Source organism: Schistocerca americana, chromosome 1 (assembly GCF_021461395.2).
Source record: "Schistocerca americana isolate TAMUIC-IGC-003095 chromosome 1, iqSchAmer2.1, whole genome shotgun sequence".
NCBI classification, from domain to species: Eukaryota; Metazoa; Arthropoda; class Insecta; order Orthoptera; family Acrididae; genus Schistocerca; species Schistocerca americana.
The window spans coordinates 830,557,244-830,584,140 of NC_060119.1; the positions used below are offsets into that span (position 1 = coordinate 830,557,244).

General features: G+C 44.5%; 1 protein-coding gene across 1 annotated transcript in view; it reads right to left on the minus strand.

Annotated features, from left to right (window-relative positions):
• LOC124594487 (transmembrane protein 132E) overlaps positions 1-26,897 on the minus strand; it is a 251,554-nt gene that overhangs the window by 201,406 nt on the left and 23,251 nt on the right. Inside the window, exon 3 of the mRNA XM_047132866.1 lies at positions 2,473-2,810. Coding sequence (XP_046988822.1) covers positions 2,473-2,810 — 338 coding nt within the window. The remainder of the gene's footprint in view (positions 1-2,472; positions 2,811-26,897) is intronic.

Below are 26,897 nucleotides of genomic sequence, written 5' to 3' on the forward strand. Positions count from 1 at the left end.
TCATCTCTCCTCTGCTTCCTACTCTGAACCAAACCACGGAACCTCAACCGTCGGGTTGCGCCGTCCGCGCAGTCGCGAGGAACCCCTGTCTAGGGATACGTGGCGCCCACACGCCTGCGCCGTCAGCAAATCATACAAAACAAAGTACTCAAAATCATAAGCAATGCTCCACGATACACACGCATCGCGGATCTTCACCGGGAATACCGTCTTGAGACTCTCACGGAGGTAATCCACAAACTCACCACAAGACTATACAGAAACTCCAGATATTCGCAGAACCCGTTTATTCTGAATCTGGAGAACTACGACCACAACCATAGATGGAAACATAAAAGACCAAAAGACATAATTGTAAGGACCTAACATCTATGGCCAAGTACACGCAAACACAACGGTACAGGTGAGCCCATGTTAATCAGCCACCATTACTGGATATCCAGTTGGAACACACTTGCCGAATAACTGGTACCACGCAGGGAAGCCGTACCGTACACTACGTGCGGACAAGCTCCACACACACCCCACACAGTGAGATGATCTATGGCCGATCTCCCACTAATATACGAGGGCTATCCACAAAGTACATTACGTTTTGGAATTAAAAATAAATAAAGTATTGGAATTTTTTTATTATATACAGATGAAAGCCACACTAAATACTACTTTTCTACATAGTTGCCATATAAATTAAGGCACTTATCGTAGCGATGGACGAGCTTGGAAATTCCTTCGTCGTAAAATTCGGCCGCCTGCGCCTTCAACCACGTGGTTACCTCTTCTTGAAGCTGTGTGTCGTCATCAAAACGCTGCATAGCCAACCACTTCTTCATTGCTGGGAATAAGTGGAAGTCGCTAGATGACATGTCGGGACTGTACGGCGGATGAGGAAACAACTCCCACTTAAAAGATTCGAGAGCTTCACGAGTGGTATTTGCCGTGTGGGCCCGGGCGTTGTCAAGCAGCAAGATCTTTGAGCCCAACTTTCCCCTGCGCTTGTTTTGTATTGCTCTTCTGAGGTTGTGCAGAGTGTGGCAATACCTTTGAGAGTTTATTGCAGTGCCTCTTTCCAGGAAATCCACAAAAATCACACCTTTTCTGTCCCAAAAGACAGTCGCCATCACCTTCCTTGCCGACATTGCCTGCATGCATTTCTTGGGTTTTTGGGGGGAATTTGTGTGCCCCCACTGCATTGACTGCAATTTTGTCTCGCAGTTCACATGCTTAACCCATGTTTCGTCACCAGTAACGATGCGATCGAGTAATGAGTCGCCATCTTTCTCGTAAGCGTCCAAAAACGTTAACGCTGCAGCCATTCGCTGATTTTTGTGAATCTCTGTCAAGATTTTTGGTACCCATCTTGCACAAAACTTGTGGTAACCAAGCTTTTCGGTAACGATTTCGTGCAACAAACTTCGTGAAATTTGTGGAAAACTCATAGAGAGTTCCGTTATTGTGAAATTACGGTTTTCACGGACCACGGCATCGACTTTTTCGACAAGTTCGGCAGTCACTATGCTGGGTCTTCCACTTCGCTCTTCGTCGTGAGCGTTAGTGCGGCCATTTTTAAATTTTATGACCCATTGACGCACTCCACCTTCAGTGATTATGTTGTAACCATACACTTCACAAAGCTGCCGATAGATTTCTATCGGTGTACAGTTTTTTGCAGTCAGAAACCTTATTACAGCACGCACTTCACACTTCGCGTTATTTTAAATTAACGCTGACATTTCAAACTGTCACAGTAACTCAACGGAGTACAGCAAGAACCTCTCTCTAGCACGGCAGGATGGCGACTGAGCGGCTGAATGCCACGACACCAAGATGGCCACGCTAGCCGCGCCCCTAACGGACACAAACGAAAACGTAATGTACTTTGTGGATAGCCCTCGTATAACGATCCTGATTGTTCCAGGAATGCAGCGGCTGCAGCAACTGGGATACATCGCCATCCCCTGCCACGGTAATGATGCATGATACCCAAACTAACAAACCCAACCTTGCATGAACTATCGCAGCTAGTAAACCACTACTGCTCTTACTACCCATCCCACTGTCGCAGAGCATGGCACGAGCCTTGGCACTTTTTTTCCCTCTGCTCTTCAAATTGGTACCCTCATTCGCGTTTCGTCCACTATCTATCACCTGATGGACCGTGTTAATGCGTAGTCTTACCCAGACGCACGGACAACATCACAGCCCAGCATTCTGTGATCCACCTATTAGATAACAAACATGTTGACAGAGGTGACAGTAGAACTTGTGGTTTGGTCACCACGTTCGTGGGGGCGTGGAGGGTCCCATGGCTTAAAAAAGAAAAAAAAAAAACCTTGAGGATCTGTCTCTAGTCGCAGTAATGCACAATTTTTTTGGTCAGGAGATCATTTCGAAACAAAAAACTTTTATCAGGTATCGATATTACGACTCGGCGATGAATGGGAATCAGAGCCGCGCAGAGGAGGCACTCACTTAACGACGAGCAGCGCGGCGGCGGGCTGCAGCAGGAAGAGCGGCGCGTGCAGACGCGCCCGCGGGTAGAGCGGGGCTCGCGGCAGCAGCAGCGCCAGCAGGCCGTCCTCGGCGGGCGGCGGGCCGGGCGCGCGCAGCTCGCGGTACGCGGAGGCGGCCGGCGCCAGCAGCACCGTCCCCAGCGGCGCCACCGGCTGGATCTGCACGCGCGCCACGCAGCCCTCTCCGCGCGGCTCCAGCACCGAGTACGCTAGCTGCACGCGCCGTGGTGGCCACTTGGAGGGGCCGCCCCAGCCCGGCGGCGACAGCGGCGGCCACCACGTCGCCGGCACCGTCACCTGCGAGCCACAGCCAAGCACCGTGCTACACAGACACTGCTCCGCTCTTCCTTGCATGCAGACAGACAATAGAAATACACTGCTGCCCATTAAAAGTGCAGCTCCTTCAATGTGACATGCGACAAACGTCAAACTGGTATATTTTTTGAAACTTCCTGGCAGATTAAAACGATGTGCCGGACCGAGACTCGAACTCGGGACGTTTGCCTTTTGCGGGCAAGTGCTCTACCAACTGAGCTACCCAAGCACGACTCACGCCCCGTTCTCACAGCTTTAATTCCGCCAGTACCTCGTCCCCTACCTTCCAAAACTTCACAGAAGATCTCCTGCGAACCTTGCAGAACTAGCACTCCTGGAAGAAAGGATCCGGCACACCGTTTTAATCTGCCAGGAAGTTTCATATCAGCGCACACTCCCCTGTAGAGTGAAAATTTCGTTCTGGAAACATCCCCTAGGCTGTTGCTAAGCCATGTCTCCGCAATATCCTTTCTTCCAGGAGTGCTAGTTCTGCAAGGTTCGCAGGAGAGCTTCTGTGAAGTTTGCAACGTAGGAGACGAGGTACCGGCGGAATTAAAGCTGTGAGGACGGGGCGTGAGTTGTGCTTGGGTAGCTCAGTTGGTAGAGCACTTGCCCGCGAAAGGCAAACGTCCCGAGTTTGAGTCTCGGTCCGGGACACCGTTTTAATCTGCCAGGAAATTTCATATCAGCGCACACTCCGCTGTAGAGTGAAAATTTCATTCTGGTATTTTTTTTTCTTTTTTTCTTCTGGTTCCGTACCTCAGCCTGTAGCAACGGAACTCTTATAGGCTGACTTTGTTGTCTGTCTGTCCGAATCTTCCAAACCTGAAACTTCGCCGCAGATTAAAACTGTGTGCCGGACCGAGACTCGTACTCGGGACCTTTGCCTTTCGCGATCAAGTGCTCTACCAACTTTTCTTTTTTTTTTTAATTAAAGGGGCGATTGCACAGTGACAATCACAAATTTAAAGGAACAGGTACGTTTTTTTTATTATTTATTTTCAATAAACATCACTCTGTTAAAAGGAACATGTAGATCATTTCATGGTATACTATGTGCATTACATATTGAGTGGTGAGAGAAGTGTGAGGTTCATTATCAGCTGTCAAATGTGCACACCGACTGCACCTGGCACATCCCAACTGCGTGGTGGGTCGAGGAAGACTGCCTGAAGATAGTTGGCAAAGGTTTCCCCATAGTGTGACCAACTATGAACTTCATTGTGGGCTTGCTGCAAGAAATACCAAAACTCAAGTCGCGACTTGGCAGCATCCCCATAGAAGTACGCGATCGTCCGAACTTTGACCCAGATGATCGACTGCGATTTAGTCGCCGGAAAGTTGTCACTCTCCGGATGTAAGAAGGATGCAGGTGTAATATGTTGCGGGGTCAAATGGCTCTGAGCACTATGGGACTCAACTGCTGAGGTCATTAGTCCCCTAGAACTTAGAACTAGCTAAAACTAACTACATCACACACACCCATGCCCGAGGCAGGATTCGAACCTGCGACCGTAGCGGTCTCGCGGTCCCAGACTGCAGCGCCAGAACCGCGCGGCCACTTCGGCCAGCCAGACGTCCTCCACCGCGATACAAGTTAAGCGGTGATGGTCGTCATCCACTTGGCGACATTTCGGACAAACCAGCTGAGCTACCCAAGCACAACTCACGCCCCCTCATCACAGCTTTACTTCCGCCAGTCCCTCGTCTCCTAACTTCCAAACTTTACGGAAGCTCTCCTGCGAAACTAGCAGAACTAGCACTCCTAAAAGAAAGGATATTGGGGAGACATGGCTTAGCCACAGCCTGGGGGATGTTTCCAGAATGAGATTCCCACTCTGCAGCGGAGTGTACGCTGATATGAAACTTCAGGCAGAAGTAAAGCTGTGAGGACGGGGCGTGAGTCGTACTTGGGTAGCTCAGTTGGTAGAGCACTTGCCCGCGAAAGGCAACGGTCCCGAGTTCGAGTCTCGGTCCGGCACACAGTTTTAATCTGCCAGGAAGTTTCATATCAGCACGCACTCCGCTGCAGAGTGAAAATCTCATTCTCTTCCAAACCTCTTTTATCACGGACCCGTAGACGTACCAAGTTGAAATTTATGTCACACATTAAGGTATACAATCCTAAGCGCCAGGTTAACCGAGGGCGCTAATGCTCTGCTTCCTGGAGACGGATAGGGGCGCCGAATCAGGATCGAATCCGCCCGGCGGATTAACGACCGGCTTGGATGAGGTTTTTAGGCAGTTTTCCACATCCCACTAGGTGAATACGGGCTGGTCCTCACGTCCCGCGTCAGTTACACGCCTCACAGACATTTGAAAATGTTCGCACTGTTTCCTGAGTTACACTACATGCAGACAGCTGGGGTACACTAATTTCGTCCCAAGGGTATGGGGTGGCGACAGGAAGGGCATCCGGCCACCGTCTGACGCTAACATCGCCAATTCCATTATCCCCCGTTGCCGTGGGACAAAGGCCCAAACAAACGCTGATTAAGGTATACAGTCCCTTGGCGATATAAAAGAGTGTAGCTTCTAAGCCAATATGACAGATATTTTTATATTCGCGAGCTCACAGATCAAAACCTAGAGGGCACTTCCTTTTCACCCAGAATCGTGAAATTTGGTAAGAAGCAAGGTTTCATACTCCAATCTAACGACCATATCCGAAAATCTTTAATTTGTAATTATATCACACGAAAAAATTTGTTTCTGTTTGTTATCTGACTGCCTGTCCATCCATCCGTCTGTTAAGACACATTATTCTCAGGAATGGGTAGACGAATCAAATTGAAATTTATATCGCATACTGAAATCTTTGCTCCCTGGGTGGCATAATCAACGTTAGCTTCTAAGGCAATGTAATCAAAGTATTCGGCCATTTGTGTCACATATTTTGATACTCGCAAACTCTCTGATCAAAACATACACGGTACTTCCTGTTGATCTAGAATAATGAAATTTGACAAGAACAAAGGTTTCACAGAGCAAGTAAAGGGAAAAATCTGAATTACTGAATTTGTAGTCACACTACACGAAAAAAATTAATTTTGTCACTTGTTTTCCCACTGTCTCTCTGTCCCTCCCTCTATTAAGACCTCGTTTTCTCAGGAACGAGTATGCGTATCAAGTTGAAATTTATATCGCATACTGAGGTCAATTGTCCTTTATTGGTATAAAAAATTTAAGATTCTAAGTCAATGCAGTCGAAAGATACGGGCCTTTACGTCACATATTTTGATACTGCAAGTGTTCTCGTAAAACCTACAGGTTATTTCCCCTTGAAGTACAATCATGAAATTTGGCAAGAGGGAAAGTTTCGCCGGCGGCAGTGGTCGAGCGGTTCTAGGCACTACAGTCTGGAACCGCACGACCGCTACGGTCGCAGGTTCGAATCCTGCCTCGGGCATGGATGTGTGTGCTTCATAGGTTAGTTAGGTTTAAGTAGTTCTAAGTTCTATGGGACTGATGACCTCAGCAGTTAAGTCCCATAGTGCTCAGAGCCATTTGAACCATTTTTTTTAACGTTTCACAGTACAAGCAAAGGAAAAAAAATCACAAAATTGTTAATTTGTAATCATATCACATGGAAAGAATTTGCTTTTGTTATTTATTATCCGACTTCATACTTGAAATTAGAACATTCTCGAGTCTTGGAATGCCTGTGGTTGATGTCTTGCCAGTATCAAGCCTGTCGATAACACACAAAAGTCGTCGAAATCCTCGATTCCCGCAGTGGATGAACGTTATTTATACATAATTATGTTCATATGGTACCCTCAGAGCGCGAGTGCTACTGGCACCTGTCCACATTTTTGCCTATTGGTTAATGCCGAAGAGTGACAGCCTCTGCCGATTTCTTCTTTTTCACTTCCGGTAGTATTACGTTTTCGCTTTATTTTTGTTCGACCTCTGGTTAGGTACTTGGCCAGGCTTATGATCTGTTTTGTCCCGTGTTATAGCGAAAAATGGAGAAGGAAGGTACATTAAAATTTTGCGATCCGTCGACAGCGACTTCGTTAGAGCACAAGCTCGTATTGGGGAACAATGGGAAAGAAAACCGATCGTGCCCTCTCAGAAGGATTATCCCAGTATTGTGTATCTTTTGGGCGCCATCCCATTTCGATAGATTTGCTTCCGTATGCAATCAGTGCCTTATTAGATTCCCCTAGAAACCGGAAGCTGTGATCTGTCTGGAAACTGAGTGAGGATATGTAAAGGGCCAAGCATCATACGGAACATTTTGTTCTTCATAGTTATCCTTCCACCTGTTACTAAAAACAAATAGTATTTATAGCAATCTTGAAACTGTCAATATTTAATTCATGTTTTATTCGCAAATTATTGATTCATAACGTGAAAGAGGAACGTTGTAGTAAAAAATCACACAATACATGTTTATCGTATAGTATTAGAAACCGAAGTTTCGTCAAGTAAATGGTACAATTAAGAAAACGCAAAGCAAAAACATATCAAACCTCATTTCATTACTTCGTCAAGATTATATAAGATATGTTTCTGTTATTCATAAACAATAATAACAGGAAATTCTTTCCTTTGATCGTGATGAAAAATGTTCTATTGAGTACAAAACAACAGTAATTAATAGATTTTTTAATGTTTGTGTACGTAAACTGTATTTGCATCAAAAGTAATTGGTTTGGTTACATAAAATCACAGAAGTCACGCGAGAAACTTTTATTACTTATAAAATGCAATTTATTTTTTTCAACGTTATAAACTACCAGTGGACTAACACTGGGCGATGTGCAGTTCTAATCATGTGTAAATCAAAAAGTAAGAAGCAAAGACAAGTCGTCGGCTCCCATTTTCTCTTTCACATATTCATTTATGTTTCTTTCCCTACTGATGCGTCCAGTACAACCTGCAATCCTACCTTTTATCACGTTATTTATGTACTGCCCAAAACTTCCGAACCATTTGGGTAAAGCGCAACTCTACCCTCGGGCGACTTAGGGAAATGGCGCAAAATCTAACTGTGGATGGGCGGACGTGAATCTGAACCGTCGTCCTCCAGAATGCGAGTCCATTGTGCTAACCACTGCACCAATTAGTTCGGTGTGTTACTGTGTTACAGAGGTTTTCACCAGTTAATTGTTGCCAACTGCTTCGTCTCTTTGAATATTTGTTTATTTATTGCCAAATTATAGACCTGTTACCTGATGTTTAAAACAGGTCGTACATCTTACAATTTTCGTTTTTCATCTTTTTACAGTTTTCTTTTCTTTTGTTTTATTTACAACATTCACAAAGAATGATGCTTTTCAAAATAACAATAATTTGAGGTTGAAATATAAATAAAATTTTGTTGTTTTTAAGAAGACTATAAAAAGAAGATAGGATAGAGGAAATATTTGTTAGTACCATCACCGAATGTGACTGACGGTGAATACCTCGGAATGGTTTCTTCGAGCCGTTGACCGCCAGTCACACACAAACATACACACATTCACACAAATGATTATAGTAGAGAAATAATGTTGCTTATCCTATTTATTACTAATCCTATGTATTAACTACTTTAGGTGTCCATCCATGTACAGCATTTGGTGATTTCTTGGCTAAATCGCCAGCACCTTATCCTTATTTACTGTCACATCTCAGCTTCCTTCTCCTGTTCCTCCTCATTGCCACTATTTTCGCTGTCACTGTGGGTATCGCTGTCAACCCTCTGGGGATTGTTGTTACGTTGCACAAAGGCATGTCTGTAATGTCGTGTCCGCATGTACTCTTCATGTGTTGTTTTTGAAATACTGTTTGTCAGTGCGTTTAATTGTGCCCACTGTTCTTCGTCTCTTATTGCTGTGTATATATCTACGTCTGTATCTGTGTAATCTAAGTGTAGTGTATGTCTATTGTTCGTGTATTGCCCGCAGAAAAAGACAGTGTGTTCTGGGGAACCTTCTTCCCCGCATGTGCATGTAGGTGTCTGCCTCAGACTCACGCGGTTTAAGTGCGTGGGATAAGGTCAGTGTCCGGTTAAGAAATGTACCATATCCCGGCTGGGATCGATATGTCTCATTCTCAACCGCTCCCTTATGTCAGGGAGGAAGTCGTGCAGTCTACGTCCCTTATCACTTACATCCCACTCACCTTGCCATGTATCCAAACGCCAACTTTTAAGGTGATGTATCGTCTCTATCGGCACACCGGTTATTGTGTGTACATTATCTAGTCCCCTCACCTTTAACCAGTACCTTACAGCTCTGTATTTCATCGTGATATCTATGGGGCTTATTCCGAGCACCGCGCACAGTGCATCCGCTGAGGTGGTACCGAAGGCTCCAGATAGCCTGACACTTCTCTGTCCTCGTCTGACGGATGCTTTGTTGGTGACCACGTTCAGTCTATGTGCCCACGTGCTGCTGCGAAGCTGAGTACTGATTCGAAGAGCGCACAGTGGTATGTACGTGTGGTTCAAATGGCTCTGAGCACTATGGGACTTAACTTCTGTGGTCATCAGTCCCCTAGAACTTAGAACTACTTAAACCTAACTAACCTAAGGACATCACACACATCCATGCCTGAGGCAGGATTCGAACCTGCGACCGTAGCATTCGCGCGGTTCCGGACTGAGCGCCTTAAGGTATGTACGTATGACTGGTAGAGGTAGTCTGTACTGTTTTGAATTTAGCCTCACGAGTTTGTGTAGTATTTTTTCTGCTTTGTCTGTTGTTAGCCTTATGTGTTCGTGGAAATTCAATTTTTCATCTGTATGTACCCCCAAGATAGCGCGTAACGTGTGCTCGTTTGGTGTTTGTGTCCACAATTTCAACCGAAGGTTTCGTTTGGAGCGATCCTTTCAGTACAGTGTATGTTGTTTTGTTTTCGGCTATTCTGAGTTTGTTGTTGTGACACCACTGAGTAATTGTTTGTAGTATTCCACTGGCTTTCTCTTCTAACAGGGTTCTGTTGTTTGCAGTGACTACAACTAATAGGTCATCTGCGTAGGCGACAATTCCGTCTGACCTGCCATACCCATCCAGAAGTTGTAGAAGGGGTTCGATTGTCATATCCCAGAAGATGGGGCCGCAGATCGACCCTTGAGGACAACCTTTGGTAATTCTTTTAATTACTTTCCGGCTGTCCATCTCCCATTCGACTACTCAGTCTTTACGGTAGTCTAGAAAACTGTTGTACAGTGACTGCTGTACCTCCAGATGTCTTAGCCTCTGAAACAGTGCGGGCCACCAGAGATTATCAAATGCTCTGGCAATGTCAATCATTATTGCTGTAAATGATGTCTAACTGACAACCTCAGCTGCCGACAGGTGTTGCTGTTATGCATCGATGTGGAGAGCTGAAAATGTGTGCCCCGACCGGGATTCGAACCCGGGGTCTCCTGCTTACATGGCAGACGCTCTATCTATCTGAGCCACCGAGGACACAGGTGAATAGCGCGACTGCAGGGACTTAGCCCTTGCACGCTTCCCGTGAGACTCTCATTCCCAACTGTCCACAATTCTACATATGTATTGTACCTTATAGACATTTGCCCACCCACTCATTACTCGCACACGCTTTGGCGATTCCCGTAAGAGTTTGGGCAACCTGTGCGCATTCGCACAGACGAAGGTCAATGGCTGGGTAGCCTTTAACTGTATATATATATATATATATATATATATATATATATATATATATATATATGAAGATAGTAACTTGTTCTCGAAAGAACAGTTATTATTGATGACCTTGCAGCTTTTCCCTGGAAGCAGGAGATCCCGGGTTTCGAATCCCGGTCGGGGCACACATTTTCAGCTGTCCACATCGAGGTATAACAACGACACCTGTCGGCAGCTGAGGTTGTCAGTTAGTCATCATTTATTCCAGGGAAAAGCTGCACGGTCATCAACAGTAACTGTTCTTTCGAGAACAAGTTACTGTCTTGATATATACAATCATTATTGCCATGTCGTATTTCTTTTTTGTGGTGTTAACTATGTGCAGGGCCTGGTTGATGCTATCATCTATTGATCTGCCAGTTCTGAAGCCGAACTGGTGTTGGCTCATAGCCCTGAGAGCTCTGTGTGTTTGCAGGGGCTTACACAGTAGCTTTTTCTGAATCTTTGCTAGGGTGTTTATTAGGCATATTGGCCTGTAAGTCTTTGGATCTGAAGGATCCCTGTCTGCTGATTTCTTAATAATGACTGCTTTGGAGCTTTTACATACCGGTTCTCGTTAGATCACCAGACGAACTTCGTGCGTGCCCAGTGCTTGGATGGGTAACCGCCTGCGTACATCACATGCTGTTGGCTATAGGTGAGCTGGTGGCGTAAAGTTCCTGATCACCAGACTTTGCGCCAACGTTTTGGATTAAATTCCAAACCTCTCAGCAGTCTCTCTTGGAGTGTTGGCATGTGACACCGTTGATGGTGATTCCTCCGTCGGATTCGCGCGTTAAGCCCATCGGCCCCCTTGGTGCTATCCGAGAGTGGTAGGCTAAACGCCGGTATCGGATTTCACGCTTCCCCTTCTCATCACCACTCAACACAAACAAGACCCTACACTACACTCACTCATTCCTGTCACCTCAACTTATCAGAGACGTTTAAACACACAACTCTCACACTTTACGAGGGAAAGGTGCCATTTTGCACGGAGGATAGAAACATCTTTTCAATCAGGCTCCCAGCCGGCAGTGCCATACAGCATTAGAAGTTATTTGTTTGCTGTTCCACATTTCAGTCAAGTCTTCCTGCACCCTATATCCTGAGTTTTAGCGTGCATTTTTCATGAGGGCTCTGGACATTTTATATTTATGCCACCTTTATGAGTCTGCTCGTCCTACATTTTCAAGCTGTCACATGAATCTTCGGCGACTTTTGACGAATAGGTTTTTCACTTAGTCTTTGATTTCGCCGACCAGATATTTCTCTTGCAGTTCCTCGTGTTCTGGACCAGCTTGGGACTTCCAGCTTCAGTTTTATTTTTCTTTTATCTTCTTTTTTTTCTCCATCTCTCTAGTGGCTACATCTTTCGGATGATGGATACGCTATTTCCGTGCCTGGTTGAGATCTTCACTTGTGAGAAAAGACATGAAGGCTCTCATCATCTTCGTGGTGTTTAGTTTTCGTTCCAGGATATAGGCGTATGTGGAAACCTCTTGCACAACATGGCTCCTAGTTTCTTAAGTGCTTGGATATACAAATGATTGACATTTCGGGGCAATCGCACAGACAACGTAGGACAAATGCCATTTACATGCTATGTTCAGAATATGATCGTTGATTAGAAAGCGGTCAGATACCCCTTCGAAGTTCGGCTGTACCGCAACACATTCAGCCTGCCGGCGAGTGTCTCGCCACAATTCAACCGACGGTAGTAAACACTAGAGGCTCCGTGAGTCCACTGTCGGTAAATATAACCATATTTAAAGGCAGACTTACGGAAAGCTCTGCACAATATACAGGCGCCAACGTCGCGCCAGGGAGCGCCACAATCACGGAAGTGTTTTCCTGCACAGATCACGAGCCGCCTAGAAAGCGATCGTGTAATCTTCCGCCAGGACTCACACAAGCGGCAGCCCAAAAAATGGTTCAAATGGCTCTGAGCACTATGGGACTTAACTTCTGAGGTCATCAGTCCCCTAGAACTTAGAACTACTTAAACCTAACTAACCTAAGGACATCACACACATCCATGCCCGAGGTAGGATTCGAACCTGCGACCGTAGCAGTAGCGCGGCTCCAGACTGTAGCGCTAGAACCGCTCGGCCACGCCGGCCGCGGCAGCCCAACGCATGGTCATAGTGAGTGTTTTCGCCGAGCTCCCGTCCTCGACATCAGCTGTCTGCAAAAGTAGTCAGCACCTCCGATAACAGCCCGCAACAGGCTACCGAGTCACCTCACTTGTAGCCACGAGCGGTCGCCGCCTGCCTCCGACCACATTCTCATTGATACAACTTCGCATGCTCCATGTTCTGCTACGACGTCAGCGTGCAGCCGTCGTTCACCCGGCGACCACGGCCTCGCTTGACGCCGTGTGCCATCTACATCTAGATCTATATAGATATTCTACAAGTGACCGTAGGGTGCGTAGCGGAGGGTACCCTGTACCATTACTTGTCATTTCCTTTCCCCTTCCGTCGGCCGGGGTGGCCGAGCGGTTCTAGGCGCTACAGTCTGGAACCGCGCTACCGCTACGGTCGCAGGTTCGAATCCTGCCTCTGGCATGGATGTGTGTGATGTCCCTAGGTTAGTTAGGTTTAAGTAGTTCTAAGTTCTATGGGACTGGTGACCTCAGAAGTTAATTTCCATAGTGCTCAGGGCCATTTTTTCCCTTCCTCTTCCACTCGCAAATAGAGGGAAAATCTACTGGTCACACCATCGTCCTATATGCGGCCTCCTTTACAGGTGAACCACTCTTTCCTAAAATTCCCCAAAGTCGATCATTCGCCTTCTCTACCACAGTCGTCACATGCTCGTGCCACCTCATCTCGCTCTGCAAAGTCACGTCTAGATATTTAAACAACTTGACTGTGTCAATCAGGACACAAGTAATACTGTATCCGAACGCTACAGTTTCAATCTTCCTACTCATCCGTGTTAACTTACATTTTTCCAGATTTAGGACTAGCTGCCATTCATCACAGCAACTGGAAATTTTATCTATGTCGTCTCGTATTTCCTACAGTCTCTCAACTCCGACACCTTATCGTACACCACTGCATCATCAGCAAACAATCGTAAATTACTGCCCGCACTATCCGCCAAATCACTTCTGTATATAGAGAACAACAGGGTCCTATCTCACTTCCCTGGGGCACTCCTGACAATACCCTTGTCTTTGATGAACACTCGCCGTCGAGGACAACATACTGCGTCCTATTCATTTAGAAGTCTTCGAGCTATTCACGTATCTGTGAACTTTTCCATATACTAGTACCTTCGTTAACAGTCTGCAATGGCGCACCAAATGCTTTCCGGAAATCTAGAAATATGAAGTCTACCTTTTGCCCTTCATCCATAGTTCTACCATCTGAGAAAAGGGCAAGCTGAGTTTGTACAACTGATGTTTTCTAAAACCATGCTGATTCGTGTACATAAGCTTCTCAGTCTCAAGAAGGTTTATTATATTTGAACTGAGGATATGTTCAAGAATTCCGCAGCAAACAGAAGTTAGGGATATTGGTCTGTAATTTTGTGGGTCCATTCTTTTACCCTTCTAATATATTGGAGTCACCCGCGCTTTTTTCCAGTCGCTTGGGACTTTGTGCTGGGTGGGAGATTCACGATAAATTTAAGATAGGTAAGGGACCAATGCCGTTGAGTACTCTCTGTAAAATCGAACTGGGAATCCATCCGGGCCAGGTGATGTATTTGCTTTCAAATCTTGCAGTTGTTTCTCTACCACAGGTATGCTTTCTACTATGTCGTCCATATGGAAGTCTGTTCGATGGTCAAATAACGGTATGTTTGTACGATTCTCCTGTGTGAACTATTTCGTGAACGTGAAATTTAAAACTTTGGCTTTCGTTTTGCTATCTTCAACTGCCACACCGGATTGGTCAACAAGGAACTGAAGGGAAGCCTTAGACTCGCTTAGCGCTTTTACATAGGACCAGACTCTTTGACTCCCTCGGTCGTCAACAGACCAATGTCTTGTGGGACTCGTCATTCACAGACGCTGTTAGAAGTTTTCTGTATCAGTGATCAAACGTAGGTTTCCTATTGGTGAATACAGTCTTAGCTTTATTTCTCGTCGTCAAGCAGTGACTTTTATTTTCTTGTTACTCCTGTTCCATATTCAGTGACACAAAAAGCATTATCCAACGCTACTGGTGGCTTATCAATAAGTATATTGTTCCCCTTGCGCTCACGGGCATAAAGCAAACTTATATTAGCGTGGTTAATAATCATTGCTTCATCGGTAAAGAGCGCACATTTAAAAAAACGTACGGCTGCCTCTCAGTTGCTGAAGGGCAAACCGAGAAAATTCTGTATGACTTTCGAAATCACGGCCTTCGAGTGCCTGATGTGGTGATAGATGATAGGGATGGAAATTCTGTCGATGCAGAATGCGAATGACACTTATCTGGTTGACTCCGCATTCCTTGGCAATATATCTCGTACCAGTGTATGGATTCATTAACGTCGTAGCCAGAACAGCTCGTTCGTGTTCTCTGTCAGCCGCAGTCTTCTTTCTTGTGCTCTTTTTGACGTTCGAATAACCTGTCAGACACTCGCGATCGGGACAGATAACCCTGTATCGGTTTACTGTTTTTACGACGTTTCTTTCACATTAAACATATAAAAGTAGTATATCCAACTTTTCCTCATTGGTGTACATGCCCGCATGCAACGAATGTTAAAGCAGAAATGAGCAGCCTGCAGTGAAGAAAAGTAAACAGGCAAATGTGTTGACTTCTGACACAGCGTAGCATGAGAGCTCTCCTTGGCAGTGTTTGCACCGCTAATGCCGATTCCGGCCACCGTGCTCTCAAAGTCTAGGACATTTCTCGAATTCTTTTACGACGGGTTTCAACGTCAACATTGACAAACGCTGTGTCACTCTAATTGTCTTCTCAAGAGCAATCGACTGCAGTTACAAAACGTATACGGTTACATTAAGAAAAAGAACTTACTTCAATATCTGCGGCAATATCATCGCTAAAAAAGTTACCAAATAAAAAATACGTTCGCCTTGATACTCTATCATCTGCAGAAAACCGCGTTTCGATATTTGTAACCATTCACGAAATGAAATGGGTGTTACGTCTTACGTGACTCACCTTGTATAAGGGGCCATCAAAAAGTTTCCGTTTGAGGGCGTTGCTGAGGCGTATATGCAGCGTAGAGCGGCTAAGGTGTCGGTACATGAGCATCAACATGAGGGCAAGGGATTAGTGTGGGAGTCATATCTTTCCAACGTGCGTATAGTAAATAAGGAAACGTCAACTAAATCGACGTTATTACCAAATGCGTCTAAACAGGACCAACATGGCGTTATTCATTTTTGGCCACTGAACGACAAACACTGCTAGATATTCATCGGAGAATGAATAATGTGTGTGAGACACAATGTCTGTCGAAGACTCCCGTTGTGAAATTGTGCTGCAACTTTCGTGCTGCTCGCGATTCGACACAAGACACCGAAGAAATGGTGGAGCAACCCAGCTGGGAGACACTCGAGCACCCACCCTACAGTTCTGTTCTCTCCCCACGCGATTATCATGCCTGTTGTCCCTTAAAAAAGGCCTTGAATGTTCAACGATTCCTGTCGGTCGAGGACGTGCAGCAGGCAGTTACGGGCCTCTACACACAGCTTGGTACGGCATTTTACCAAAGGCTTATTTTAGTCTGGTGTATCGTGGAATGATTGCCTCAATGCTCACGGTGATTTCGTCTCGTTAACGTACTGATTCTGCACTGCATGACCTTCGAACTGAAACTTTTTGATATCACTTATATAATCTATTTGTTTCAAGTAGGTATACTCCGCAGTCCATGTGACAAGCGCCCCAGAGAACAGGCATATCGTTCGCTCGACCGCAGGATCAAACATACGTATCACGTACTTTCAGTCAGGAAACTGGCTGTTTGCAACAAGACAAATACCAACACGGAAAGTTCTACGACGTCTGGGATGCACCTGCCTATCAGCACGACCACCATTGATGCTGCTTTTCCTGTCGCAGCAGTACAGAAGCCGCGCCGACCGCTCTTCGTCCAGCGACAACACAGGACTCAGTATTGGTATCATATCAGCCTTTCAGACGAATTCCAGTTCTCCGTATAACACAATCAGCGTATCCGTGTGTGGAGGCTCAGAGGAGATGGAACACCACCAACCTCATAGGGGCCCAGCACCTGGCGTAACGATGGTTGCTGCCATTGGGTACACAACACGACTACCTTTGGTTAGCATAGCCAGTAATCTGCTCTTTAGCAGTTACGTTGCTGGCCCTGACCGGTAGCTGGATAGTCAGTTGTGTGTGAGTATTCGTAGACGGCTTAGTATCATGTTTGAACATGTATTTCTTTTATGTTTGACATGTCGATTACTGCTGAAGTTCACGACACGTGTAACACCACTTACAGTACTAATAAAAATATTATGTAATGTTATAAGGCTTAAGATCGGAAGATAACAACCCAGCTGTGCCGAAACCGGTTATCTGTATCTAATAGGTGCCTCACTAGTGACCTTGTTTAAAAGTTTCTTCAGAGTCCACAATGATACAATGTCAGGAATATATAAGGCTGCGTCCTAATTTCAAGGAGTCCCTGGCCTTATCTTTTAACAAGATAACGCAAGACCGCATGTAGCTCGTGCTGCCTGACCTGCCCCATTATAAAGGGTGTTCGACCGTTGGTTAGGTCAGTAAGTTCTCCGCATTCCTTGCGCACTAAAAAGATCACGTCATGAGCTGCCGAGAGACTGGAACGCCATCCCCTCGTCATCCACTACGACTGATGAACTCTAGCATAGAGTGAATAGCGTGGAATTACGTACTCACATCTGTCACTCAAGATCATTTCGATTCGTTGTCCAGCAGAGTTACAGCCGTTGTTGCTGTCAATGCGGCAAGCTGCGTTTTCAGATTCGCATCAAAAATGGTTCAAATGGCTCGGAGCACTATGGGACTCAACATCTGAGGTCATCATTCCCCTAGAACTTAGAACTACTTAAACCTAACTAACCTAAGGACATCACACACATCCATGCCCGAGGCAGGATTCGAACCTGCGACCGTAGGATTCGCATCCTTTTACCCGCAATCCACATACAAATTTAATCATGTATTCTTCCTACTGACTGTATATGTAGATTAAGGAATACTTTACTTCCTGGATGAATTTTTTAATCTGCAGCGGAGTGTGCGCTGGTATGAAACTTCCTCCCAAATTAAAACTGTGTGCCGTACCGAGACTCGAACTCGGGACGTTTGCCTTTCGCGGGCATGTTCTCTACCCACTGAACTTCCCAAGCACGAACCACGACCCCTCCTCACAGCTTTACATCCGCCAGTACCTCATCTCATACATTCCAAACTTCACAGAAGTTCTCCTACATACCTTGCGGGACTAGCACTCCTAGAAGAAACGTTATTGCGGAGACGCGGCTTAGCCACATTCTGGGAGATGTTTCCAGAACGAGTTGTTCACTCTGCAGCGGAGAGTACACTGATATGAAATTCCGTGGCAGATTAAAACTGCGTGCCGGACCGAGAGAACTGTTACGCAGGAGAAGTTCTGTGACTCCAGTGAGCACTGGTCGTGTGTCATCCTTGGGCAGCTCAGTCGGTAGAGCACTTACTCGCGGAAAGCAAAGCCCCCGAGTTCGAGTCTGAGTCCACCACAGAATTTTAATCTGGCAGCAAGTTTCAATATTTTGTTATTTTCTTCCTCGTGTTTTATGGCCAACAATATAATTTTAACGCACTGAAATAGGGAGTTACTTTAAATAAAATATGGATTCCGACTTTGCACAAAGAGATGAATTCTAGCTATCGATTTATTATAATCGAGAAAGGTTTCGCCTGTTCGAGACTATCATGTGAGTTCGGCATTACCTGACGGAGTGCACACAGCTCATGATTTCCCTATAAATACCGACCCCTTAGGTTTTCTACTAAGATGCTGAAGATTTCCCTGCAAACGTGTATGTAATATTAGTGAACAGCTATACCCATCGATTCTCTCTGCCCGGACGTTTCAACAGAAATAAATATCGATAGTTCATAACCTCACTGTATTAACACCACTAGAATGTGTGAGACAAACGAAAATAAGGCTCTATCCCCTCTACATCAAAATGGGTGTCCACATGTGCCTCCGAATCTGTTTTCTAATGGGTACACTGTATCAGTGGCAGTGTACTGTCGCATGCGTCCTGCTGTTACGGTGCTGCTATGATGGAATGGTCGTCATCTGTTATGATGACAGGAGGAAGTACAAACATGTTCCGGGAAAATCAGGAATACAGAAATACAAGTCGCTGAGGAATGAAATAAATAGGAGGTGCAGGGAAGCTAAGACGAAATGGCTGCAGGAAAATGTGAAGACATCGAAAAAGATATGATTGTCGGAAGGACAGACTCAGCATACAGGAAAGTCAAAACAACCTTTGGTGACATTAAAAGCAACGGTGGTAACATTAAGAGTGCAACGGGAATTCCACTGTTAAATGCAGAGGAGAGAGCAGATAGGTGGAAAGAATGCATTGAATGCCTCTATGAGGGTGAAGATTTGTCTGATGTGATAGAAGAAGAAACAGGAGTCGATTTAGAAGAGATAGGGGATCCAGTATTGGAATCGGAATTTAAAAGAGCTTTGGAGGACTTACGGCCAAATAAGGCAGAAGGGATAGATAACATTCCATTGGGAGAAGTGGCAACAAAACGACTATTCACGTTGGTGTGTAGAATATATGAGTCTGGCGACATACCATCTGACTTTCGGAAAAGCATCATCCACACAATTCCGAAGACGGCAAGAGCTGACAAGTGCGAGAATTATCGCACAATCAGCTTAACAGCTCATGCATCGAAGCTGCTTACAAGAATAATGTACAGAAGAATGGAAAAGAAAATTGAGAATGCGCTAGGTGACGAGAGGCAATTCTGACGTTACGGTTAATAATGGAAGCAAGGCTAAAGAAAGATCAAGACACTTTCATAGGATTTGTCGACCTGGAAAAAGCGTTCGACAATTTAAAATGGTGCAAGCTGTTCGAGATTCTGAAAAAAGTAGTGGTAAGCTATAGGGAGAGACGGGTCATATACAATATGTGCAACAACCAAGAGGCAATAATAAGAGTGGACGATCAAGAACGAAGTGCTCGTATTAAGAAGGGTGTAAGACAAGGCTGTAGCCTTTCACCCCTACTCTTCAATCTGTACATCGAGGAAGCAATGATGGAAATAAAAGAAAGGTTCGGGAGTGGAATAAAAATACAAGGTGAAAGGATATCAATGATACGATTCGCTGATGATATTGCTATCCTGAGTGAAAGTGAAGAAGAATTAAATGATCTGCTGACGGAATGAACAGTCTAATGAGTACACAGTATGGTTTGAGAGTAAAACGGAGAAAGACGAAGGTAATGAGAAGTAGTAGAAATGAGAACAGCGAGAAACTTAACATCAGGATTGATGGTCACGAAGTCAACGAAGTTAAGGAATTCTGCTACCTAGGCAGTAAAATAACCAATGACGGACGGAGCAATGAGGACACCAAAAGCAGACTCGCTATGGCAAAAAAGGCATTTCTGGCCAAGAGAAGTCTACTAATATCAAATACCGGCCTTAATTTGAGGAAGAAATTTCTGAGGATGTACGTCTGGAGTACAGCATTGTATGGTAGTGAAAGATGGACTGTGGGAAAACCGGAACAGAAGAGAATCGAAGCATTTGAGATGTGGTGCTACAGACGAATGTTGAAAATTAGGTGAACTGATAAGGTAAGGAATGAGGAGGTTCTACGCAGAATCGAAGAGGAAAGGAATATGTGGAAAACACTGATAAGCAGAAGGGACAGGATGATAGGACATCTGCTAAGACATGAGGGAATGACTTCCATGGTACTAGAGGGAGCTGTAGAGGGCAAAAACTGTAGAGGAAGACAGAAATTGGAATACGTCAAGCAAATAATTGAGGGCGTAGGTTGCAAGTGCTACTCTGAGATGAAGAGGTTAGCACAGGAAAGGAATTCGTGGCGGGCCGCATCAAACCAGTCAGTAGACTGATGACTAAAAAAAAAAATTTGTAATAGATAAAATAATTATATGAATCATCGATCGCTATATCATTATTTAAGTCATTTTCTGTCTTGAACCTCTTTTTATTTTTTGTACAACGTAACACGGTTTGGTTTAGGCCAAAAAACAATCACATTAAAAGAACCTCAATATTCAGTATCTCATCTGAGTCTGACCTACCTATCTCTACCATGGACTCTTGCAAGGTATTTTAATTCATTCTGGTGATAGCTTAAACCCAAACAACTCAAGGTGTGTAGTTTATAAAATGAAAAAGCGATAAAACGAATGATTATATTATTATTCTGACCAATACACCACGTTGCTCCGTAGTATGTTTTCTGAGAAACATAAAATGATGGTGGTGAGTATCGAGTTGTGAAGATGCACCGAGTGATTAAGTTCAGGTGCTTGTTGAATGACGTCTCTTCATTCACAGATGAAAGGTACAGTAGCGAACGAAAGATGGCATCTACAAAAGACACTACAGAACTGAATGTTGCTCTCGTGAACCCTTACAGCACGAAAATAACACGAAGGAAGCTCAAGCAGTAGGGAATTACTGGGAGAGCTGGAACTGGCTGTAACATGAAATCCTGTGCTATGGGGCATTGGGAGAAAGTCATTCGGTAAGACGAGTCCTGCTTCACACTGTTTTCAACCGCTGCCCAATTTGCGCGCCAATGAAACATGGCGGGTCGGTGATGATTTGGGTAGCAATACCGTGGTATTCCAAATGCCCCATTTTTATTCTGCAAGGTCACTTTAGTGTCAAGGAGTATGTGAACGTTTCGGTTGATCAGGTTCCAAGACAACAGGACCTCAGTTCATGCAGTTCGATTCCTCCAGGACTGGTACTGTGAGCACGAGGATCCATTATCACGTCTCTCACCCCTACCCCCCACCCCCACCCCACGCCATTGCGGTCACCAGATCTCAACATTATTGAACCTAATCGTCGCGGTATACATCGCGGAGAAGAGTGTCTGATTGCTATCCACCTCTATCACCGCTTTCTTAACACGCCAGTATTTTGCAAGAAGAGTGGTATTGATTCTCTTGAGAACCATACGGGATCTCCATTTATCCATTCTGAGCAGTGTGCGATTTGCAGGGGGGGATGGGGGGGATTTCCCCCCCTCTGCATCAGACCATCCCCTCCTCTGGTTTTAGTTTATGCATCCCAACCTGGGATATTTATTTCCCACGCACTGGAGTAAAACTTTACATATAATTTAAATTTGTGGAGCCGAACACTGAAAGTTTTTAATACAGTCTTACTATTAATACTATTAATATGTTTGCTTATTAATTTGGAAAAAGTGTTACGTAGTAGTTAAGCATTTCAAAACATTTAGAACTAAATCATCATTCTCATGTTGTCATTGTTGCTTTCGTCTAAGGTGCGTCAACCGTTTACTTGCGAGCTTGCGAGGGAAGTAGTGTGGCAGACATACCGCATCAGTCGTACCGCAGAGTTGGGTGAGCTGGGGACTGAAAGTTCCATCCCGGGCCCTGACACAGGGTGGTGACCGGCCCGGTACCTGTGCGAACATTTACCGTTAGGCCACCTTTTGGCAGCGGTATGGCGCGGACTAACGCGCCTGGGACGAAAGCACACATTACTAAATAACGCACCATCGTCTGCTTCTAGTTCCTAGGACACTATGTCGTGGACCTTCTTTAAATACTCTTCTCTTCCACCATCGTTTTCTTTTCCTTTGGTTTTCATTTCCATTGTTAGCTGCATGTTCAAGTACCAAGTAGGCCGCCGCTGCGATACTTTATCATCCTTTATACTGCAAAACCGACACACGTGTGGCACAAATTCTGTTGTTTTCGGTATAAATTAACCTGCCGCATGCAACGTACGCCGCCAGATGTTGCCTGTTGTAGCATGCTACAAGACGACGCACGCCACATTTCCGTAGCATGCCACAATGTTGCAAGACGTCGCCCCAGCGTAAACGAGGCTTTAGAGCCAGGTCTGTATTGTATGGTGGATGTGATGTGTTGCGTCCGAAACTAAAACCTGCAATCAGATCCAAACGTCGTGGAAAACTGTGAAGAGGTGTCATCCTGCAGCAAGATAACGCTCGCCCACATTCTGCCAAATGGACAGCCGACGCAATAAAGAAGTTGAGATTCGAGGTGCTGGATCATCCACCATACAGTACACACCTGGCTCCAAGTGATTTTCACATGTTTGGACCATTAACGGGAGCACTACAGGGAAGAAGATTTGAAAGTGATGAAGACGTCATTGCTGCGGTGCAAAATTGGTTACAGATGCAACCGAAAAACGTATTTTCTGATGAAATTAAAAAGAAAAATCTCGTAAAACGCCGGGAAAACTGCATTGAAGTCCAGGGAGGTTACGTAGAAAAATAACTCGTTTCAGTTTTCTATCATCAGAATAAGTACAGTTTTTCACATATGTGCCTTTACTTTTTGAATTCCCGTCGTATACCTGTCTGTAGATGATTTTGTAAATAAGCTTTACCTACAATATACTTTTAAAGATATAACAAGGGATGGCTTTTCTGATAGTGGATACGCGTGAATAGTGAGTTTCGGCATTAACATCTATTTATAAATAACTGTTTGTCCATGGGTAACGTCACGGTCCAAGCTAGTAACATCTGTAATTATACTAATCCCCTAAGACATCCCCCCCACTGGTAAAAGCACAAATCGCACACTGATTCTGAGACGTTTTGAAGCTGTTTACCAATAGTTTTCCTACACCGTATTAGGTATAGTTATGTGTTGTGTTTGCGATGTTTCCATGTTCTTGTCTACTTTTCCGTTTGTTATTTAAAAAAAGAAAAGACAACGTACCACGAAGGAATTATCCGAATGTGACAGAGGCGTGCATGTACAGACAAACAAATGATTACAACATCAGAAAACTTGGATGGTTTATTACAGAGGAAGAGCTTCACACATTGAGTAAGACAGTAAGAAGTTGGTCCACCTTTGGCCCTTATGCAAGCAGTTATTCGGTCTGCCACTGATTGACAGAATTGTTAGATGTCCTCCTGAGGGATATCTTGCCAAACTCTGTCCAAGTGCTGCGTCTTATCGTCAAAATCCCGAACTGGTTTGAGGGCCATGCTCATAATGCTCCAAACGTTCTTAATTGGAAAGAGGTCCAAAGGTCTTGCCTGCCAAGGTGGGGTTTGGCAAGCAGGAAGACAATCAGTAGAAACTCTAGCTGTGAGCGGTCGGGCATTATCTTGCTGAAATGTACGCCCAGGATGACTTGCCATGCACGGCAACAGTATGGGGTGTACAGTGTCGTCGACGTGCCACTGTGCTGTACGGCTGCCGCGGATCACAACCAAAGAGGTCCTATTGTCAAATGGATTGGTGCCCCAGAACGTTACTCCTCGATGTCAGGCCGTATGTTGGGCAACAAATACGTTGGTGTATCACACTGTCCGGAGTTTCTCCAGCCACGTATCGCTGGTCATCAAAGCTCAGTTCGAAGCGGAATTCATCACTGGACACAATTCTACTCCAGTCAGTGTGATTCGAGTCCAACAACTGTATCCACCAATGACAAGCCGAATAACTGCTAGCAAAATGGCCAGAGGTGGACCAACGTGTTATTGACTTGCTCGGTATGTGAAGCTCATAAATGAGTCACCCAATTTTTCTGAAATTTTAATAATGAGTTTCTCTGTACATGTACAGCACACCTATTGATTTCCGTTCCACTCGCATAATTCTTTCGTGATACGTTTCTTTTTTTTCAGTATATTTCAAATGAAGAATAAAGTGATCTCAGAAAATATCCTTGAAAAACCTCCGAAATTTCGTCAGTGGAGTTCAAGTTCACCCTAACCTAACATTAGCAAAATTTAAATGATAGGAAATCAATGAGTGAAAATGGTATAAGAACAATAATGCGCGTATGAACAACGAATGAGAAATATGAGACTTTCCATATTTAATTTTCGCGTTTAATAGCAGACGCATGACGTGCACATCCATATGAACACATATATTGTTTTGGTGTGTATGAAAGGTCAAATGGCCACATGTGTCTGACGCTTGCGTTGCGTGATATCCATTACAATGAGGTATTGGGAGTTAACAGATTTTGTTCTCTTCATAGCGCACGTCAGGCCGAGCGCGATCGGAAATTACAGGCGCACGCTGTGTTCACTGGGAAAATTGGTTACCAAAATTCCTTCCACTCATTACGTAGTATTTAGTTACAAAGGTCCATCCTCAAGAATTTTTATTATCGTTTCAGTAACATTCTCGACCATGTTTATGCTTAGCTCAACATTCCCTACGTCTTTTTAACACGTATTCATTAGCTTGCTTCATGTCTGTTTTTCGATACAAACATTGCAATTGAGTTTAAACTACCTTCCCGATTAGTTAGAGACTTGGGAGGAGTAAACAGGTGACAATTAAGTATAATGCAGAGCACCGCCTGTCCAATTGGAGTTCCTGCCCGATGGATGTGCTTAGCATATTGCGTTATAGTCCCTGCTGGCGCAAAGTGTGTAAATTACCTGCTACAGAAAGAACCTGCGACAACTCACTCTCTATTTCTTGTGCCTTTGTCACGCAGGTTTCGCAGGGTCGGCATGATTACGGTCGAATTTGGCATGGTTAACTGAAGGGGTGGTCAGATGCTCTTCCTGTAGCCAATCCGTACCCCTCCGCCCCTTCCCCACCCTCAAGACGGAATCAATGTACCCCAGCCGCCTGTGTTTAGTATAAACATGAATTGGTGCGAACGAGTTTCAAATTTCTGCGAGTCGTGTAACTGAGGCAGGAAATGGGGACCAGCCCAGTATTCACCTAGGAGGATGTGAAAACCGCCTAAAAACCACATTCCGGCTGGCCGGCACACCAGCCCTCGTCGTCAATCCGCCAGGCAGAATCGATCCGGGAACGGCGCGCCTACCCGAGTCCAGGAAATAGCGCATTAGCGCTCTCGGCTAACCTAGTGGGTTCTGCGGAAACTCACTGTATTTACGAGTGTATGTGCACCTCTTGAATGCCTGAAAACATTTCTGCCAAACTGGGCACACATATCATTTACAACGTTGAAAAAATTGAAGTGACATTAAGACCCTCCTCAGCACCATTACAGCTGAGGGAAGGGGTAAAAAAGAGGTGTTATAAAAGCGTAACCAGGGCCGGCTGAAGGAATTTCAACTAAATTTGGTATATACGTCACTCATTTTACCAAAATTTTATTAGTTAGCTCTCTTGTCTGTCTGTCTGTTAAGCACACATTATGTAACTGATTTTAAACTAACTTGCAGATGAGCTAGAGACTTGAAACTTTCAACATAGCTCAGAATTGGACGACAGTGCCACATTAACCTGCTTCTTTTTGTGGTGTATGGAGGAGGGTAGTTTATTTACCACTGTTGTCTCTTCATGAGCTAAAGATTTGAAACTTACAACGTATCTCATAGTTGGACGATAATGCATTATTAATTCTCATTCCTGTCTAGTGTGTAGCGAAGAGTACTTTGCTACCACTGCCACTTCCCTCTTTCGGGTTCCAGTCGCCAATGGTTCGTGGTAAGAACCGTTGTTGGTAAGTTCTTAGTCCTTGAAAATAGCCACATGTCGCACCTAGTATTTTCATTTACAGGTTCCGCTCGTCAAATGAACAAGAGCATCATCAGAATATACAGTTGAAAGTTTACTGAAAGGATTAAAGATTGCATTTCAAGTTGTCCGACAGCTCTAAAGATTAAACTGGTTCGACTATAGTACTTAAACTTACGTTTAAAGTACAGTAGTAAATGACAACATCGACAGCGCCAAAGGTGAATGCCTGCTCTTGCTAAAAAGATTGTTGGGCAATCCTAAATGTGAGCTCAAACTTCTCTTTCGCCTTCACAGGTAGGAGGAATCAATATGTTGGTTGATTCAGATGAAAAGAAACTGAAATAAACTTGAAACTTACCAAATTTCTCTGTTGTAATATCATTAAGATGTTTTAAATGTATTGAAAAATTTCACACATACAAGATTACAAAGCAGAAAATAATTATTTAAATAAAAGTAAGTTTTTAATTTATCACTTTTTAAATCAAACTAAAAGGTATATAATAATTTCAACTAGCCTCATTCACAGATTCACCCAACACAGATAGTTCTGATAATTTATGATTATGAATTTTTAATAGCTATAAAAGGATTTAATGCAACACATAATTAAGGCGTGAATTCACCCCCTAATTATTATCTGTTGTATGCGCCCCATCTTTCCCATTATCAACCTCACAAGCTTTTTCATAGCTATTAAAAATAGACAATCAAAAATTTTCAGAACCATCTGTGTGGGCTTAGGAATCTGTG